Source organism: Giraffa tippelskirchi, chromosome 9 (genome assembly GCF_054371585.1).
Source record: "Giraffa tippelskirchi isolate mGirTip1 chromosome 9, T2T-mGirTip1v1.2.pri, whole genome shotgun sequence".
Taxonomy (NCBI): Eukaryota; Metazoa; Chordata; class Mammalia; order Artiodactyla; family Giraffidae; genus Giraffa; species Giraffa tippelskirchi.
The window spans coordinates 91170220-91191230 of NC_137283.1; the positions used below are offsets into that span (position 1 = coordinate 91170220).

Below are 21011 nucleotides of genomic sequence, written 5' to 3' on the forward strand. Positions count from 1 at the left end.
TAACAGCACTGGCAGCTCCGGGCCACTAAAACCAGAACTTGGCCAGGAGACATCTGTCTAGCAAGAAACATAAATTACCTACAGCCTCACCCCCAAAGACGTAATTCTTAGTGGGGACTTAGGAATGCAGAGAGAACACTGAAAGAAAGCCAGGAATCATGCATACTAGCATCACCAAAGGGCTCAACTTGCCAAGAACAGAAAAATCAAAAGACAAAAATAAAGGTCTCCCAAGTATTTTCTATACAGTTTTCAAAGTTGGTGTGCTGATCTGGTTTAGATTAAAAAACTATTGGAATGTGACCTTCTCTGGATCTGTAATATTCAGGCAAATGTCTTTACCTTTGGACTTCTGTTTTCTGTACCAATGGCTCACTTTTCTCCTCTTTTCAAAATGCAATTTGGAATATAACTTCTTTATGCCAACAGTTCAGCTGGAGGTAGATAAAGATTTTTTTTCTGTTCAGTCTCCCTTTTCAGGAACCCCTGCTGAAATGCTTTTTGCCTGCATTTGCCACTTTTTATCTCAAGTGCCCCAAATTCTATGGCGTTTCTTTTCTTCAGGAGTCTCTACTTACACCAAATGTACTATGAATATCTGGGAATTTCCTTCAAATATTATTATTTCTTTGGTCTCCGCCCACCCTCCTTGTTTTGTGCTGATTCTTAGTATATACAACCAGACTGAACAACTATCTTTTTCAAAAGCACCTATGTGCTGGTGGGGCTTGGGGGAGGAAGGTAGCAAACAGTGTCAAGATTTTGAGTTAGCATTTCATTTCCCAGGAGGTATAAAAAGTTAATTGTACACTGCCACTGATAAATATGTATTCCTTCCTATGCACAGGTACTAGAACTCTTGAATCCATGCCTGCTTAGACAACGTGCCCCATTTTACTGGCCTGATACTGTTGTCATTAGTTTTTCAGAGTTGAATCTGGCCCCTCTTTATCTGAAGACAGAACCTTCCCAGCACACTATCAGTAATATTTCAGCTGCAGTGTAAGTGTGTGCATTTGCTAAAGAGCTCAGAGCTGGGTTTCATCATCTCAGAACAGATTAAAACAAGATGAATGATGTGACAAAAGTATTTTCCATGTTAGAGCATAACAAAGGGGTGCAGAGTGATCATAACTGAAGATACTAAGTGGATAACTCCATCAATATTTAATTGAGTAATTTAAAAATATTTAATTGTGTATTGTTAAAAATCAATAATTGTTAAAAATCCATTTTCTTTCTGTCTGCAAGACTCATACATATAATCTTCTCCCTCTGCTCTGTTTAATACATACATATACATTGATCATACTCTACAAGACATGGAGAAGAGGGAGGGAGAAAAGCAAGCTGGATCCTTTTCACCAAGCTTCAACGTTTCTTAGGAGTTTAATTTTTTAAAACCACAATGTATGAAATATATTAACCATCATTCAAGGTGGTGACAGTATCACTGGCTAAAATTCTGATAAGATCACAAGGGAAAGGAAAGCTTTTCTAAACAACATGGAGTTTTAAATTCTAGACCTAAAAATTAAATTCTTAGGGAAGAATTAACTATATTGTCATAACTACCCTTGTAGCATATAAAATACTTTTATTCACTACCTCTTCCTTATAGGAACCAGACATTGAACTAAAAGAAATAACTATAAAGAAAAATTGTTTTAAAAATTGAAAATAGAATTATGTAAACTAGAGCAAAAGAAAATTGAAATAAAAACAAAATACTATAGTCCTATTCTGGGTTAGATGAAGTTTATCCTTCATGATATCTGTTAACACTCCACTTTTTATTTTTGAGATTTCTGCCTTAGCACTAATTTGGCTCATGAGTGAAAGTCAAATGTATTTATTTAAGGAAGAGGTTAAGTCTGGATTGGTTTGTTTTGTTTTGTGATTTCTTGTCCTCCCTAAAAAACGGTCCAAATTATCACTGTGAAACGCAACTCCTAGTCATGCTGGCAGTGCTCCCCTTTTATCCTTTCTTTACTGTATTTATTCTCCGTCTTATTTTGGAATGATTTATTTTAAACAAAATATTGGTTTGTTAATATTAAAATGTACTAAATGTACTAGTTGCCTAAATAGATATGTTAACTGTTTCTTGCTATAAGATACTAAAACTGAGTATTATCAGTGACTAAATAACTCATTTCAATCAACCTTACTGATACTGATGGATTATTTAAAATACTGATATTACTGAACATATGGATGTGAAACAGATGATAGAAAATACTATACATGTCATGCTGAAAATGAAAGCAGAAAACATGTTAGAATAATAATTATCTAGTCTGATGATGATAAACTCCATAAATGCACTAACTTCACAGTGATACTTTTAGTTTTTGGTTTTATGTCTTTAAAAACTGAAGGAGTTTGACTTATACAAATTTTTATTTAACACATTAAGATAATTTTTATATATTATAAACAATTGCATTATAAGTTACTGAAATTAATGAAATGATTATAGTTGGCTCTCAAGAGAGGTTGTAAAAATACTAAGGATAAAGGATAACAAGCACAGACAGATCATATAAAATTGAGAGCTAGATTATACTAATTTAGTAATTATTCTAAGATTTACTAGTTTCGCCACAAAAATCAACATAGTAATTTTGACTGTTTAAGAACATGAAAGAAAAAACAGTGGTGAATTGAAGCTTCATATGCTTCTCATATTAAATAGTGCAAAACTATTAAACATATAACAATCTTTTTAAACATAACTTTATTTATCTTGGCAAGGAGAATATATGCAGTTCTTTACTTTGGCAAGTAAAAAACATGAAGTAAGAGTGATGAATTAGGTCTAGGCAACAATTTCACAGTTATTCCAAATACTAGTCATGCTATAACCCCTGTTATTCTAAGTATTGTAATCCATGGAATCTGGAGTCTCAGTTCAGTAAGCCTATGTTAAAATTACTTGCGATGCTAAAATTTTACATATTTTTATGAAGATTTGTCATTAAAATGTCATTAGAAATCACAATCATGGGCTTTCACCTTTTTGATTCTTCAGTGAATGGCCCCCCGAAGTACAGCACAGTGTGTATAGCTTTCCCCACGGCTCCTACTATATATATGTGGATGATCCCCAAATCTCCATCTCTGGGAGTCCAAATCCTTTTTCTGAGCATCAGTCTTGTCTCTTCAATTGCCAAGGGGACATCTCTATCTGCGGTCTCCACAGACACCTTTAACTTGCTATGTCCAAAACTGATCTCATTATCCTTCCCTCAAACTGCCTATTCTTCATTCCTTTTTAAACAAACAAACAGCAAAGGCCACGTCACTTACACAGACACCCAAGGCGTCCTGCTCGAGTCCTTCCTCCACTCTAACCCTCCCTCCCTATTTACCTGGTTACTAAGTATGCCAATCCTATTTCCTACATACCTACCGAATAAAACATCTTTCACTCACCCCGTTAGTCAGCGCTTTATTTCAGGCCTCAATTACCTCTGATCTGTATTAACGCAACAGTTTTGTACCTAACTTCCTTTCCTCGGCCTTCACCTCATTTCAGTCCATCCTCCGTGATGCCATCAGCGGGACAAGAGCCTGAAAACTGCTCAAGTTCAGCATTTAGAAGAGCCTTCGCCACCTGTCACTCGATTCCGCTCAGTCTTGATCCTAAATGTCTCTTCTCTCAAAATAATTTCTTTTGCAAATGCTCTTATTCTGCCCGGAAGGCATTCAGTCATTAATTCATTTATTAATAATATACTTATTGCCAATAGCTCGACACTAGCAGGGCTCTGAAGATGTCAGAGAGGTGGAAGACACAGTTTGTAACTTCAATCAGGATCTCAGAGTGAATTTGCCATTCAACTTCCCTTGTTTCAGTTTTGCATGTAAGAATTCGAAGCTGTCCATGGAGACTCTAGATCAACTCCTAACTCTTCTTTCCAAACTTAGCTGGAGAGACACCTTGCTCAGAACCATCCTCAGCCTCCCTGTGATCCTCTTTGCTGTGCTGGGAGCACCATCTTCTGTGCACCCCTGGCACCAAGGACATGTTTCTGTAACACTGTCATGTGCAGTTGTAACCCTTGGCTTGTCTGAGTTTTTCCCATGAGGCAGGGAGCCTCCTGAGATGAACAGCCTTACAGTGTCCCCGCAAAAAGCACAAAGCGCGAGCCGCAGATGACTTCACTCAGCAAATGTTCTCATTTCATGACAGGATACGTCATATGCCCACAGTGTACAGTTTCTTACAGTTATGCTGATTTTTTTTAAAGCAATAGCAATTTTTAAGCCAATAAAAGTAAAACTTTGTTTCCTGTATACTATAAACAATTACACTGTCATTTATTGTTAATAAAATGATTATTATTTGGTCCTCAGGAGATGTTGTAAAGGTACTTTCTTATTTCACAGCTTTATAGATACTCATTTGCTACAAAAAGTTATGAACCAGATTTTTGTTTCATTTAAAACAAAATTTCTCTAAATCTTTTTAAAAATGAACATTTTTCTAGCTTTAAAGAAAAATAAGTACTCAGGAGAATTTGGAATATGTAGAAAAGCGCTAAAATAAATTTTAAAGTAGTATGTATTTGATCCATTTCTTTCTATGATTTTTATATGCAAATCAATTTTTAAAGCAAAATAGTTATACACAATGTAACATTTTCCTATTTTCACCTAATATTAAATAATGAATCCTTTAATGCTATTTATAGTTCTTTGAAAATAACTTTGGCAGTGGTGGTTTAGTCGCTAAGTTGTGTCCGACTCTTCCAACCCTACGGACTATGGCCCACCAGGCTCCTCTGTCCATGGATTTTCCAGGCAAGAATACTGGAGTGGGTTGCCTTTTCCTTCTCCAGGGGATCTTCTCGACCTTGGAATCAAACCCAGGTCTCCTGAATTGCAGGAAGATTCTTTACTGACTGCTGCTGCTGCTAAGTCGCTTCAGTCGTGTCCGACTCTGTGCGACCGCAGAGACGGCAGCCCACCAGGCTCCGCCGTCCTTGGGATTCTCCAGGCAAGAATACTGGAGTGGGTTGCCATTTCCTTCTCCAGGGGATCTTCTCAACCTTGGAATCGAACCCAGGTCTCCTGAATTGCAGGAAGATTCTTTATTGACTGCTGCTGCTGCTGCTAAGTCGCTTCAGTCGTGTCCGACTCTGTGCGACCCCATAAACGGCAGCCCACCAGGCTCCGCCATCCCTGGGATTCTCCAGGCAAGAATACTGGAGTGGGCTGCCATTTCCTTCTCCAATGCATGAAAGTGAAAAGTGAAAGTGAAGCCGCTTAGTCGTGTCCGACTCTTTGAGACCCCATGGACTGCAGCCCACCAGGCTCCTCCGTCCATGGGATTTTCCAGGCAAGAGTACGGAGTGGGGTGCCATTGCCTTCTCCTTATTGACTGAGCCATGAAAATAAACTTTAAGCCTGTATATTACACCTATGTGGCTACTATCCAATTCATGTCACAGTATCCTTTATTTAGGTAAGTATAACCTATCACTGTGGGCTTCCATGATGACTCAGGTGGTAAAGAATCCGCCTGCAATGCAGGAGACCTGGGTTCAATCCCTGGGTCGGGAAGATCCCCTGGAGATGGGAATGGCAACCAGTATTCTTTCTTGGAGAATCCCATGGACAGAGGAGCCTGGCAGTTGCAGTCCTTGGGGTAGCAAAGAGTTGGACATGACTGAGCAACTAAACACCAACCTATCACTATCTTAATTAATGTTTGATGAAACATCTCATAATTATAAATAATGCTAAGAAAACACCCTCACACATACACTGACACGTCTGTATCTCTATGGTAAAGAATCTTAGAAGGGAAGCTGTTGGATCAGAAGCATAAATTTTTAAAGATTCTGGATACACATAAAACAGCTTTCCAGAAAGGTTGCACATATTCACATGTTTCTGTATTTAGTGTCTGGAGACACTGCTTATCACTGTTTTTCTTTTTTTTAAATTCACCTTCATGAGGAAGGAGGATTTACAAGTATTTTCTCTAGCAGTTTAAGGAACAGTGAGTGATGTGCACAGATGACATGTGTAGTAATAACACCTTGTAACTGTGTCATTAGTTACTGTAACTGTAAGCTACGTAACTGTATTCTTACTTAGGTTCTCACAATAACCCTATGAAGTGGGTACTACTGTCTCTATTAAGGCTGGGAGACAACCTCAAGGAAGTTAACACTGAGCCACAGGCGTGCTCAGTCGTGTCCGACTCTCAGCGGTCCCACAGACTGCAGCCTGCCAGGCTCCTCTGACCATGGGATTTTCCAGGCAAGAATATGGAGCAGGTTGCCATCTCCTACTCCAGGGGATCTTCCTGGCCCAGAGACTGAACGCATGTGTCCTGCATTGGCACTGACCCACCTTGGAATCCAGGGCATTTATTAAAGCCCTTCTCAGGAACTACCATCCAAACCCTCCAAGACTCTGGGTGAGAGAAAGTAGCAGGTAGAACAGTAGCTATTTCATGTTTTTCCCTCCTTTTCCCCGCCTTTAGTGTGTAATCTGACAGACAGTCCTTAGTGAAAGGAGCTGGACCAGAGTGTTCCACCTGTTCAGCCTCAAACTGCCTCACCTGGAAACGAAGCTAATTCATGTGGACAGACCATGGAGCTGTCAGAAGTCTCCTCACATCACAGTCGGATACAAAAGCTGAGCCACAGTTGTCTCCTTTATTCAGCAGAATATCCACATTATTGTGTAACATGGTCATTTGTGTGTAGTTGTTGTTCAGTCACTCAGCCACGTCTGACTCTGCAACCCCATGGACTGCAGCAAGCCAGGCTTCCCTAGCCACTCTTTCAACACAGTGTTGGGGATGGGGTAGGTGGAAACAGTAGTTGTCTTAGAGATGGGCATCCAGAATGGCATACTGATTAAAATACTATACCTGGTTAAAAATGACAAACTCTTACCTTAACTATTAATCCTTTCGAGTCAACCAACCATATCTTCTTTATGGCTTGCTCCTTGGATAAACCTTCTTTCTCCATGGCCATGACAATCAGGTGTGCGATCCCTAAGGCTGCCTGAAAAACAAAAATGCTTCAAGTGGTTCTACAGAATCCCTTATCAAGAGTTATATTTTACCTCATTTCGTCAGCGTTAATAAGCAAGTACAAAATGGCTCTGTCTACCAATCCAAAGAGCTATATTCATTCAAAGCTCCTTTAAACTTCAATTTAAAGAAGTTTACTAGAGTACAGCATGTAACAATTCACAGAAACAAAACAGAACTCAGATCTTAATGAGCTGTCATTTGACCTTGGAGAGCAAAGTATTTTTGTCACATTTCAGTTCAGTTCAGTTCAGTCGCTCAGTCGTGTCCGATGCTTTGCGACCCCATGGCCTGCAGCACGCCAAGCCTCCCTGTCCACCACCAACTCCCAGAGTTTCCTATGCTTTTAAATGACAATTATTTACTCTTATTATAACAGAATCACTATTATGTGGCTTGATATTTAGCCACAGATAAACCAGTGATATCCTTGGTTTTCAGTATCTTTAATTCTGTTCATACAATTAAGATTTCCTCTGATAAGAAAATACTGAATTTAAAATAATGAACTGCTCACCCTGGCTTATCGGACTGTATTGCTTATTGTTCTGCTAATTGAATTTGAAGAATGAAGCCGGGTGATTTGGATGGGAACTTCACCAATTAGGCAACAAAACAGAACACATAAAATGTGTGTTCTCAAGCATTTATTTACTGTCTTAATTTGGACAAAGGAACTACTGTGAGACTTCTTATAAGATTAAAGGAATCAACTCCTTTGGTATATGATAAATTTGGTGATGATCTGTGAAATTTCCAAAACCTTTCAGGGACAAAGGCGGCCCAGTTTTGGATCATCCAACCATGAATACCTCTTTCCTGCTGAGTATCAAGACCTAGCCTGTGGCATTCAACAAAAACCCTTCGGAAATTTAAAGAAGTTTACCAAAATTAAGTACAGCATGTAACCATTCAAGAAAAACAAAAACCACCTCAAATCTTAATGAGCTGTAATTTAACCTTGGTTTTCATTCTGATGTGAAAATAAATTTGAGATTTACACTCTGAATACATTCACATGTTTATAACTTGGCATGCAAATTTTAGCTTCACATATTTTGCTTTAAGAACAAGTAAAATCAAACCCAACACAGTATACATAGTTTCTACCAGTGTAATACATTTATTCACAGTCATATTAAATTATAAAATCTAAGGCTTCTTAAATGGATATAGCATTATTTTATATTGCTGCCATCTCCTTCCAACAATTTAAAATGTTTTAGTTCTTTTGCATGTGAATTGTTATACTACTGCATGATGAATCTCCAATTCAAAATATTTTTTCTAAAAAATCCTGTATATAGTAATATATGTGCATACTGAATTGCGAGTCAAATTAGGAAATTTTTGGTATGTGACACTGGAGGATACTAAAAGTTAGCACTGGCTGTAATAGCTTAAAAGGTTTATATACATAATTAATCACACATTGGAAACATTTTTGGTTCATGCGTGGCACCTTAAATATGCCTAGCAAAAACCCATGGAAACATCTGACAATTTTACAAATTGATAGCTGCAAAAAATACCTCTATGCCTCTAAAGTCTCCTGTGAAAAATTAATCAGCCTCAAAACTTAAAGAATCTTTCAATAAAACCTGTAATTTCAATAAAATAAAAATTTCATGAACTACTTCAGACTTGAAATTCATGAGTTACTAGAATGAATGCTATATTCACTTAGTTTAGGAGAACATAAGCACTCCATAAGGCATGTACCTCTCCAGCTCCTTGGAATAGAACTGTTTGATCAGATAGCTTGTTCTTGGTTATTCGAAGGGCTGCAAGGATGCCGGCAACTGCAACAGATGCTGTTCCTGCAACAAGTAAGAGACACCCTGAGCAATCCTCACACGGGTGCTGCAGTACCCCGAATCCTAAGTCTCAAATCGATATTCACGTCTTGAAATCATCACACAACAGGTTAATTAATTCAGAAAGGGAACCTGCAGTTGTAGGATCCCATGCTTGCATCTGATGTGAAATTCTCAAGCTACTGACATCAGTCATTTAAGATAGCAGCTTACCACTGTTGAAAACTTTCCTAAAAAAGTTCTATGACTGAATTTGGTGATGTGATGACTAAGAACCTGGGCTTTGAAACGCGGGAGAGGATGTGGAAAAAAGGGAACCCCCCCCACATTGTTGGTAGGAATGTTAAGTTGGTGTTGCCACTGTAGAAAACAGAATGGAGGCTCCTAAGAAAACTAAAAACAGAATTACCATATGATCCAACAATCCCTCTCCCGGGCATATATCCAGACAAAACTATAATTCAAAGAGATACATGCACCTCTATGCTCCTAGCATCACTACTGACAACAGCCCAGACATGGAAACAACCTAAATGCTCATCAACAAATGAATGGATACAGAAGATATGGTGTGTGTGTATGTGCACGCATGCACACGCATGCACACACGTGCATGTGTAACAGAATACTACTCAGACATTAAAAAGAACAAGATAACGCCATCTGCAGCAACACGGATGCAACTAGAGATTATCATACTAAGTGAAGTAAGTCAGAAAGAGAAAGACAAATACCGTATGACATCATCATGGAATCTAAAATATGACACAAATGAACCTATCAATGAAACAGCAATGGACTCACAGACATAGAGAACAGACTGGTGGTTGTCAAGGGGGAGGAAGTTTGGGGAGGGCTGGAGTGGGAGGTTAGGGTTAGCAGATGTAATCTTTTATATACAGAATGGGCAAACAACAAGGTCCTACTGTATAGCACAGAGAACTACATTCAGTATCCTATGATAAGCTATAATGAAAAAGAATATTTAAAAAGAGAATATATATACATCAATATACAAATAACTGAATCACTTTGTTGTACAGCAGTAGTTAACACAATGCTGTAAATCAACTATACTTCAACTTAAAAATAAGTACATTAGTTAATTAAAAAGAACATGGGGTTTGGATTCTCTGGTAGATTTCCAGCTCAACCTGTTTACTAGCTGAATGAATTTACAAAAATCATTGTGTCCATCAGTTTCTTTAGCTATAAAATCATTCAATGTATGAGATAAAAAGAACTAGATGCCAATAGAAAATTTAAATGTTTTGATTTTCAACTGGAAAAATGAACACTTTATAGCAATGAAAATCTGAGGTTAGCGCAGTCTTTGATCAGCCTCCTAATTATGATAAATCATTGGTGAATCTCAAAGATACTAGACAAAATTAACGCAAAATTTATTTAGGATAAAAACTGAGCTTTCCTCATCATGCCTCATGATAGTAGAAACTTCACCCGCTCTAATTTTATTACTTTGCCTTTTAAACTTTCACAGATTACAGAGCAGTTCTTTTGCTTTGAACACAATTACATGGCTCAATTTCTTTATGCTTCACATCTTAAATAAAACTCTGCAGTTTCCTGCACTACTTCCCAGCTGTATCTACAATTTATTCCTCTAAAGTAACACTCTACCTATGATTCCTAGATCACTCAGATGGGTAGTAAAGCCCAGTGAAACTTTAAACCCCCTCATTTGGTTAAAAACAACAACAACAATGAAAATCAGATTAGAATAGATTTGATGGATGACACGATGAAGTGTTATGTATGCCAGCTACCAAAGATGCAGTAAACGTTTCACTGTCAGTAGACATGTTCTTTTCAATCTTTTGGTTGTTTCTTTCTTACAGAATTTGGTAGTTACAAATAAGATCACAATAAATGATAATTACTGAAGACCTGTGTGTCTCTTGCATGTTTTTTATTTAGGAACACAAAAATTAAAGGCTTGCAGTTTTGAGCTACTATGCAACAAATTATGAATTGTGAAAGTCACACATTACATAAAAGCCACTCTTCTAATGAAAGCCTGAGTAAAAGGAACATTGATCTACGTAGGAAAGATACCATGGCAGGATTAGAATGATATTTGTCTCACACATCAAGATAGATTTGGGACTTCCCTGGCGGTCCAGTGGCTCCAGTGGTTAGGACTGTGTGCTTCCACCGCAGGGGGCGCGGGTTCTATCCCTCATTAGGGAACTAACATCCCGCATGCCATGTGGCACAATTTTTTTTTATTTTTTAATTTTAAAAAGAGATTCACTAGAGTTGTTAAATAGGTGAAAATGGAATTTTAATGAGAGAGGTATAACTCTCCAGTCACTAGATGAACACTTACTCACAAATAGCAGCTCATGCTGTCTCTACACTGGCCAGAAGTTTGAATTTGAGGGACATTAAGCTCCCTTCCACCTCTCGGATTCTAAAAATTTAAGGGGCTCTACAGATTCTACCAGCACCCCAAGTTTTAACCAAGTGAACAGTCAAAGTTGATGTAACATCAGCAATCAATGTATTTGTATTCTTGTTTTGATTTTTAAATAGAACCGGGCATTTGAGGGTAGATAGAATGAAATATTTCAAAAGACACTAGCTAGAATGTGTGACTTATTTTTATATGGTCATGCTACACCATTCTTTACTAAAGATCAAAATGTTTTAAGTTCAACTATATTACCCCCAAATAAGGCAAAATAAGTCTCTATCTATACTGGATATCAGAGCCTTCCATTTACAAGTATATTCTATAATATTTCCTGAGGACATAATGAAACACCTAGGCTTCTCTTTACAAAATTAACAAAACTAGAAAGATATTTTTAGCACTCCAAAAGGTGAACTTGAACATGATTCTTACACATAATCTTGTCCTACCTCTTAGTGCTACTTTGATTAAATTTCACTGCGATCAAGGGAGTAAATGCGGCAACCCCATGTTATATAAAAATGTGAATCTCCACAATAAATTGTTTCAAAATAATTTTTGCTTAGAGCTTGAAAAATAAACTTTTAGTAAATCAAAGACAGGTTAAAGTTTATCTTTTGTACCATCACTTTTAAAGAGTATGTAATATTTGACACTGTTAGCAAGATACTAAAGACAGTCAACCTTAAAAGTGTAAAAACTTCTATTCATATCTGTATACAATGTTAACGTGAAAAGAAGTCACCAGTTATGCTGTCCTTCTGCTATGGTTATTAAACATCAGTCTTATCTTTTACGAAAGGAAGAATTACTTCTATTCATGCAATTCGCTTGTTAAATTGGATTAGAATTACTATATAAAACTAGCAGAGAAGACTTTGTTGTTGTTTTTGTTTAGTCGCTAAGTTATGTCTGACCTTTTTTGCGACCGCATGGACTGTAGCCTGCCAGGTTACTCTGTCCATAGGGTTTCCCAGGCAAGATCACTGGAGTGGATTGCCACTTCCTTCTCCAGGGGGGTCTTCCCAACCCAAGGATCAAACCTATGTCTCCTGCATTGGCAGGTGGATTCTATACCACTCAGCCACTAGGGAAGTCCAGGGAAGACTTCAGTTCAGTTCAGTCACTCAGTCGTGTCCGACTCTATGTGACCCCATGAACTGCAGCACGCCAGGCCTCTCTGTCCATCACCAACTCCCGGAGTCCACCCATACCCATGTCCATCGAGTCGGTGATGCTATCCAGCCATCTCATCCTCTGTCGTCCCCTTCTCCTCCTGCCCCCAATCCTTCCCAGTATTAGAGTCTTCACCAATGAGTCAACTCTTCGTATGAGGTGGCCAAAGTACTGGAGTTTCAGCTTCAACATCAGTCCTTCTAATGAACACCCAGGACTGATTTCCTTTAGAATGGACTGGTTGGATCCCCTTGCAGTCCAAGGGACTCTCAAGAGTCTTCTCCAACACCACAGTTCAAAAGCATCAATTCTTTGGTGCTCAGCTTTCTTCATAGTCCAATTCTCACATCCATACATGACCACTGGAAAAACCATAGCCTTGACTAGATGGACCTTTGTTGGCAAAGCCATATCTCTGCTTTTTAATATGCTATCTAGGTTGGTCATAACTTTCCTTCCAAGGAGTAAGCGTCTTTTAATTTCATGGCTGCAATCACCACCTGCAGTGATTTTGGAGCCCAAAAAACTAAAGTCTGACACTGTTTCCCCATCTATTTCCCATGAAGTGATGGGACCAGATGCCATGATCTTAGTTTTCTGAATGTTGAGCTTTAAGCCAACTTTTTCACTCTCCTCTTTTACTTTCATCAAGAGGCTTTTTAGTTCCTCTTCACTTTCTGCCATAAGTATGGTGTCATCTGCATATCTGAGGTTATTGATATTTCTCCCGCAGTCTTGATTCCGGCTTGTGCTTCACCCAGCCCAGCGTTTCTCATGATGTACTCTGCATATAAGTTAAATAAGCAGGGTGACAATATACAGCCTTGACGTACTCCTTTTCCTATTCGGAACCAGTCTGTTGTTCCATGTCCAGCTCTGACTGTTGCTTCCTGACCTGCATACAGGTTTCTCAAGAGGCAGGTCAGGTGGTCTGGTATGCCCGTCTCTTTCAGAATTTTCCACAGTTTATTGTGATCCACACAGTCAAAGGGTTTGGCATAGTCAATAAAGCAGAAATAGATGTTTTTCTGGACTCTCTTGCTTTTTGATGATCCAGCAGATGTTGGCAATTTGATCTCTGGTTCCTCTGCCTTTTCTAAAACCAGCTTTAACATCTGGAAGTTCATGGTTCACGTATTGCTGAGGCCTGGCTTGTAGAATTTTGAGCATTACTTTACTAGCGTGTGTGTAATCAAATAATTATAATGCTCATATGCTACTAAATACATAGATCAGGTGAAGTACAAGAACTAGAAGGCGGAGGAGGATGAGTCAATTACTCTAAGTGGGGATGTTTTGTGTACCTACCTCCTGAGCACAGAAGTGAAGGATGAATGTGAGAGGTACAGGACCCTGGGCAGAAGGATACACTATGCAGGAAAAGCAAGTGCAGAGACAGGGAGGCAGGGATAACAGTGCAAAATCAGGCACTGAACACACACTTTAGTTTTCCTTCCCATCTACAAGCTCTACTAAAATAATAGAAAGAAGACCTTTAAAAATCAGAGGCTAGCAGAAGAGAACACGAAGACAATTTTAGAAGCTAGAAGGCCGAAGGGCAAATGGTAACTGACTTAGTAGAGAAAGCTGAATTCTTGGCCAGCCATGAGGGCTGCTAAGAAGCAGTTGACACAGCAACACTCTCCAAAGGCCTGGGTGGAGGAGGCACCAAGTACCTCTGGAAGCGGGGAGAAAAAGAAAGACTACACACAGGAAGCAGCCCAAAAATTCGTTAAGAAGTAACTTGAACCCAGATCTATTTTCCTCTCCTAATGGCTCCCCCAACACACTGGAAGTTTAGAAAGCAACTAGAGGTTTAATCTCTAGAGAGTCCCCAGACTGTAAGACATCAGTCATTACTGCAAGGTACCAGGGAAACGAGTCCAGGGTACCATATGGGAAAGAAGAGTCAATGGATGTTTACTCTTCTGCTACTTAAAGAATACTGGCAGAAATAATAAATAATATTGGGTTACCAAAAAGTTTGCTCAGGTTTTTCCACAATATCTTACAGAAAAATCCAAGTGAACTTTTTGGCTAACCTAATATAATAATAAATAAGTCACCTATAATCCCATTGTCTAGGTATGATAATTTTCAACATTCTGATGTATAGTCTCACAAAATTTTTCTATACCTGATATATGGAAATGCAAGAAAAATTTAATTTATAAAAAATATTTCATGCCATGCTTATTATTTTAATATACTTTTTATCACAAAATATTGTGAATATCTTATCACATCAATAATATATTTTAAAATGTTATTTTGTATAGTTAAAATATTGCATAGTATGAACATGTGATAATTTATTTAACCAAATCTGTATTTTTTGATATTTAAAGGGTTTATGATTTTCACCATAAATATAACAGTGCAACAAACATCTTTACCTAAATAGACATTTTTCCAAAGCAGACATACAAATGGCCAATAGGTACATGAAATAGTGATCAACATCACTAACTATCAGGGAAATGCCATTCAAAACCAAAATGAGCTATTACCTCATACCTGATTGAATGGCTATTATCAAATAGACAAGGGACCTGCCTGTAGTTTGCTACAGCATGTGTTTCCCAAATTGCAATTCCTCTTCTATTCCTGAATAATCCTAATTTCTGGTATTTAAAAAAAGACAAAAAATAGCAAGTGTTGGCAGGGATGTGGGAAAAAGAGAATGCTGGTGTACCATTGGTGGGAATGAAAACTGTTGCAGTCACTATGGAAAATATGGTACTAATTCTAGTTTTAATTTTTTGAGGAACCTCCATACTATTTTCCATAGTGACTGCAACAGTTTTCATTCCCACCAACGGTACACCAGCAATTCCACTCCTGGGTATTTAGCTATAGGAAATGAAATCACTGTCGTGAAAAAATATATGCACTCCTATGATTGTGCTAAGTCACTTCAGTTGTGTCTGACTCTTTGTGATCCTATGGACTGTAGCCCACCAGGTTCCTCTGTCCATGAGATGCTCCAGGCAAAAAATACTGGAGTGGGTTGCCATGCCCTCCTCCAGGGCATCTTCCCAACCCAGGGATCGAGCCCAGGTCTCTTATGTCTCCTGCACTGGTAGATGAGTTCTTTACCCCTAGCGCCACCTGGGAGGCTCATATATGTTCATGGTAGCATTATTTACAATTGCCAAAACATGGAAACAACCCAAGTATCCACTGACAAATGAACTGATAGAGAAAATTTGAAGTAGATAGATATATAAATATTATTGAACCACTAAAAAAAGAGAAAGAAACTTATCATTTGTGTCAGTAAGGATAGACCTTGAGGGCATTATACTAAGTGAAATAAGTCAGACAGAGAAAGACTAATTCTGTATGATCTCATTTATGTGTGGAATCTAAAACAAAAACCAAAAACAAAAACCAAACTCATAGATACGAGAACAGATTGGTGGGGGCTGTGCAAAAAAAAAGTGTGAAGAAAGTCAAAAAGGCACAAACTTCCAGTTATAAGACAAATAAGTTCTAAGGATGTAACACTTCATAATGACCAAGTTAATAATATTCTATTGTACATTGAAAGTTGGCACAAGAATAGATCTTAAAAGTTCTGATCACAAGAAAGAAAGAATTTGTAACTATATGCTGTGATGGATGTTAAGTAAACTTATTGCAGTGATCATTTAGCAATATATACACGTGTCACATCATTATGTTGTATATATAAAACTAATACAATGTTATGTCAACTATATCTCAATTTTTAAAATAAACAAATATATAAACTAACTAAAAATCTTTGTACATTTGTTTCACACACCTTCATTTACTGAGGATAAATTTCTAAAAATAGAAATCTTGGATCAAAGATCTGCCTATGACTAAGGTTTTTGACACATATTGACTCAAGAATTGTACCAATTTATATTCTCACCATCGATGTACAAGGGTGTTCATTTTTTAAAGTATCATTAACAGTTGGGATTACAAGAAAAATCTTTGCCACCTTGACAGAGAAAATGAGTATCTCATTTGCCATTTATTATGCTTTTTAAAACCTAGTGTGGTTAAACTTTAAAACATGTTTTCAGGCCAATGGTATTCCTTCTTTTGCAAAATGTTCTACCATGTCTATCTTTGATCTTTACAATGATCGAAGTATTTGGTACAAGATTACCTTATTTTAAAAAAATCCTAACAATCAAACTAGTTTATCATGGCAAAAATTTCTATGCAAAATACTTAAAATGTCAAGTTAGAACATAGCCATTCCAGAGAGGGTATTATGGGAAGAAAAATCTCTTTTCTGTAGATGATTTTAAATGACCAGAGGATGAAACTTCATTCTTTTGATCTGAATTTGCTGATATCTGATGGTTTCCAGATTATATTATTAAATGTCCATTCCTTAATAGATTTAATTTGCACATTTTTTCTAGTTGGCAATAATTTACAACTGGAATGCATTAAGGTCTAAACATTTGAACCAAAATCTTTATCATTTAACATTATTTTAGATCACTAATATACTAGAATTTAAATATTTTTAAAAAATCAAATACTTTTCATAAAAAGCTAATACATTTCCATAACACATCTGTTAAGAAAAAAGTCCCCCCAAGGGTATAGTGTAAAAGCATTTATTTACATGGTAAGGCTGTAATAGTTACATAACTATTTTCATTGGCACTAGAATGCAATTTCTATGCCCACAGTGAGGAAAGTATTACATTTGTGGGCAAAATGGTAAAAACATAAGGTTAAAAAGGTAAAATAGAAACATATGGGGAAGATGTGTCACTAAGGACACTATTTTGGTATGAAGAAGAAAGCACAAAATAGTTTGGTCATGTCTAGTCAGAACCTCAATAACTTGCCAAAAGTTTTCTCGAGTCAGAGATTAGCCACGTAGTGCTCCCGGTCTTGGCCTGGCATCTGTCTCGTATTTCCTGTGCTCCTGACTTAAATTCTGAGGCAGCCCAAGGCTTGACTCCTAAATTCTTGACCACGGTTGACAGAAATGTTGAACCTAGTTCTTAATTGCTCATTTTGTTTGATGACTTGGATTTCACATTCTTTTCCTTAACCCAAACTCTGATATCTATTAATTCTGCAAAATGATTCAAGATTATGCAATCCTGGTTTTTAACTTCTACACAGACATTTCTGTGCGACCCACAAAATTGAAAGATAGAGAATATTAAAGAAAGGACAGGTTAGGTTTGTTCAACAGTTTAACTGGTGGCTACTTTAGAGGCAACTACGAAACGAATAGGTAAGTGACTTAGAGACACTGGTCTACAAAGCCTTTGACGATAAATTATGTAATTGGCATCACAAAGGATGTTAGGAAAAGAAAGATTAGACCAATCACGTTAGTGTCATTCAAAATGTAAAGAGACATTGTATTTACATAGCTATGTTATATTAAAGAACTTAAGCATAGCAAATTTTAAAAATTACATTTATACAGTGTATTTCAGTTGATAGGGTATTTTCACAAGTAACTATTTTGTCCACAATAAAAACTCTATATTACCCTCATTTTACATTTAAACTTTTCTTGGATCCCATCATTTCCAATGACATTCATCTTACTCCCCTTTGGCTGTCTTCCTCCCATCATAAGTTGTATCTTGGTTCTTACCATCACTCAGAACTAATTCTTCCTGGAAGAACTACATCAGAATAACTCACTCATCATGGTTTGTAACCTTCTCTTTTCAGTTCTTTATTCAATTATCTCCATTATACCTATTCTTTAACTTTATGGGAATCTAGATGCTTTCGCCCTATCTACTTGTCCTTACACCTTCACTTCCTTCTCTATCCAACTTAGTGCTAAAAATCAGGAGGATGAGTGATGGGCTATGTTTGGCAGAGAGGTGAAGAAAAGAGAGATATCAGGAACTCATGGAGACAGAGAACACTCAGAGAAGGTCAAGTTTGGTGGGGAAATAAGAGTTTGATGGTGGGGAGGCTGAGTATGAGATAACTTTGAGATATCCCTAGAGGAAGTTTAAAATAACCCAATGGGTATATGGACCTAGAATTCAAAGAAGTCTGGGCTAGAGATATAAATCTGCTAATGAAATGTGTGACCCTGGAGTATATACCCGACATATAACACAGAACAAAGAGGGAAGGGCCTGACACTGAGTGCTGAAGTGCTCTGTCATTTAATAGCCAGTCAGTAAAGGATGAGACTGGAGAGGGGCAGGGGGCGGGGGGAGGCAAAAATTCAAAAAGGTAGGAAGAAAGTCAGTGGGGGTCTTGACACAGAAGTTAACAGAAGAGAATATTTCAAGGAAGAGAGCGGGGTCCACAATGTTAAAAGCTGCTGAAAATCCAAGTAAGGTCAACACGGAAAAATGTTCATTATGATTAGTGAAATGGAAGTCTATGTGTGATCTTTTTAGTTGTCAGAACTCATCAGGTCTTTCTCCTTTGACTCTCTGCCTGTGCTTTTATTCTACCTGCCCTTCATGAAACAGGAAGAGTAAGATTCTCACTGGGAGGTTTTGGATTGGGGGAAGTAGTTTGGGAGAGGTGGATCTAGAGAAAGGAGCAAAACAAAGCTTAGAGAAAAAACAAGTAACTCAGACAAAAGCAGGTAGCCAAGTATCCACAATCAATCAAAGATAAACAGCAGAATCTGGTACACACTGTATACAAAGGCAGCTTCTGTTGTGGTGACGCTTAGAAACTGTGGCTGATTGAGATGAAGGTTGAAGAGAGAAGTGTATACACTCTTGGTTTTACACAATGAATAATATATTTTCATACATTTCATTCTTTGTTCAGCCATAATCACTGGGGATTTTATCGGATTCTAGGGCACTCCTTCTCCAGCTCATGCACAATCCAGTACATTCTAAAGTCAGAGTACTTTTCTCAAATATGTAGAATTCAATGAGAAATAATGTGTGAAACCATCAAACATAATTCCTGGCATTTCATAGGTGTCTAGTGCACATTTTTTATTGAATTTGAATGCTTAGAAAACTATGAACTAATATCAAGGCACATTGTTTTTGATCCATATGCAGTGAAAATCTGATTACCTTGGATATCATCATTGAATGTGCAATACTGGTTTTGATACTTTCTCAGGAGCCGAAATGCATTTATATTGGCAAAATCTTCAAATTGAATAAGGCAGTTCATGCCATACCTGTGGGACAAAACATTCATATTAGAAGAGGTTAATGAAATAACATTAAAAATAAACCTTTAAAACTAGCCTATCAGTTCAGTTCAGTTCACTAGCCTATAGAAAAGGCAAAACATTATTTTCTTTTAAAGGTCCCATCTTGCTACTTAGTACAAATGTGAAATACAATGTAAGTTCAGTAAATATTTACTACATGCTACTACAGAAAAAGCATTTCACTGGCACTGTGACAAACTACGAAGATGACAAAACTATGGCACTTGCAGTTAAGAAATTTAAAGGTTAGTAGAAACTAAGATATTTTGAAATATACGAAAGTATATGAAAAGTGATATAAAAGTGGTATACCAGATGGTGAGAAAACAGGCAACACTCTTCATTGGTCTTACAAACCAGGTAACAAATTGAGTTTTAATCACCTTATGATTTCAAAAGAGATGTAGGGTTCCACAAGCTGAGTAAATAGCAGAAGCAAAGTAACTGAAGTGAAATTTGGGAAACAAAAAAAATCTTTAAAAAAACAGCAAGAAGCCTTATTTGGCTAAAATGTCATATTTGGTACATGCAAGGGTGGAGGGAAAGACAGAGTCAGAATGTTAAGTTGGAAACCATAAAAATTCTAGCCTAGGATTCTGGGGTTTGTTCTATAGTTACAGTTAAAAACCTTTTGAGTTTCAAAGTATAGAAGTTTTTATTTCTGAAATTAACCTGTTCGAACCTTAATTTTTATGACCATCCATAGCCTAGCCATCCAAGGCAAGGGAAATTAACACCATTGATACCGCATGTATCTGAGAACTGCCAGGGAAAGCCTTATAGGCAGGAACCTCCTTGCTAGGTGATTTCGAGATGCTCGGTCTCCAGTCTCGGCTAGACTCCCACTGCCATTCCATTTGTGTGATTCCTTTTATTTGTCCTTGGTCAGCTTCCACTTCCACTGTACCCAAAGACTATTCCTAATCTTTGCCAATCCCTTAAAATCCTGACCTCTTTACTTTCTCCTACTTCCTGGCATAATGAGGGCATAATACATGATCTCCCTCAACTATTCTCCGCCCACATCCCTATCTTTAGCACTACCCTTCAGGCATCAGTCAACAAGGTGATCCTCTTCCTGCTCAAGGTAACTCACCACCAGTGCCCACATTTTCATCCCTTCTTTCTCAATTAGTTCCCTTTCTCCTATCTATTACAATGCATTCTTCTGGACCTCAGATAGGCAGGTGATACCACTCTAATGGCAAAAACTGAAGAGAAACCAAAGAACCTCTTGATGAAGGTGAAGGAGAAGAGTGAAAAAGCCGGCCTAAAACTCAATATTTAAAAAACTAACATCATGGCATCCAGTCCCATTATTTCATGGCAAATAGAAGG

The 21011-nt window shown here is 37.6% G+C and overlaps 1 protein-coding gene across 3 annotated transcripts in view; it reads right to left on the minus strand.

The window, feature by feature from the left end:
* ME1 (malic enzyme 1) overlaps nt 1-21011 on the minus strand; it is a 209667-nt gene that overhangs the window by 22099 nt on the left and 166557 nt on the right. For all 3 annotated transcript variants that reach the window (XR_014065573.1, XM_081530465.1, XM_081530466.1), the window contains exons 7-9: nt 19528-19637; nt 8786-8883; nt 6921-7034 (exon numbers count right to left, since the gene is read on the minus strand). Coding sequence is in view for 2 of the 3 variants with exons in the window: in XM_081530465.1 (XP_081386591.1) it covers nt 6921-7034; nt 8786-8883; nt 19528-19637 (322 nt within the window). In the remaining variant the exon portion in view is untranslated. The remainder of the gene's footprint in view (nt 1-6920; nt 7035-8785; nt 8884-19527; nt 19638-21011) is intronic.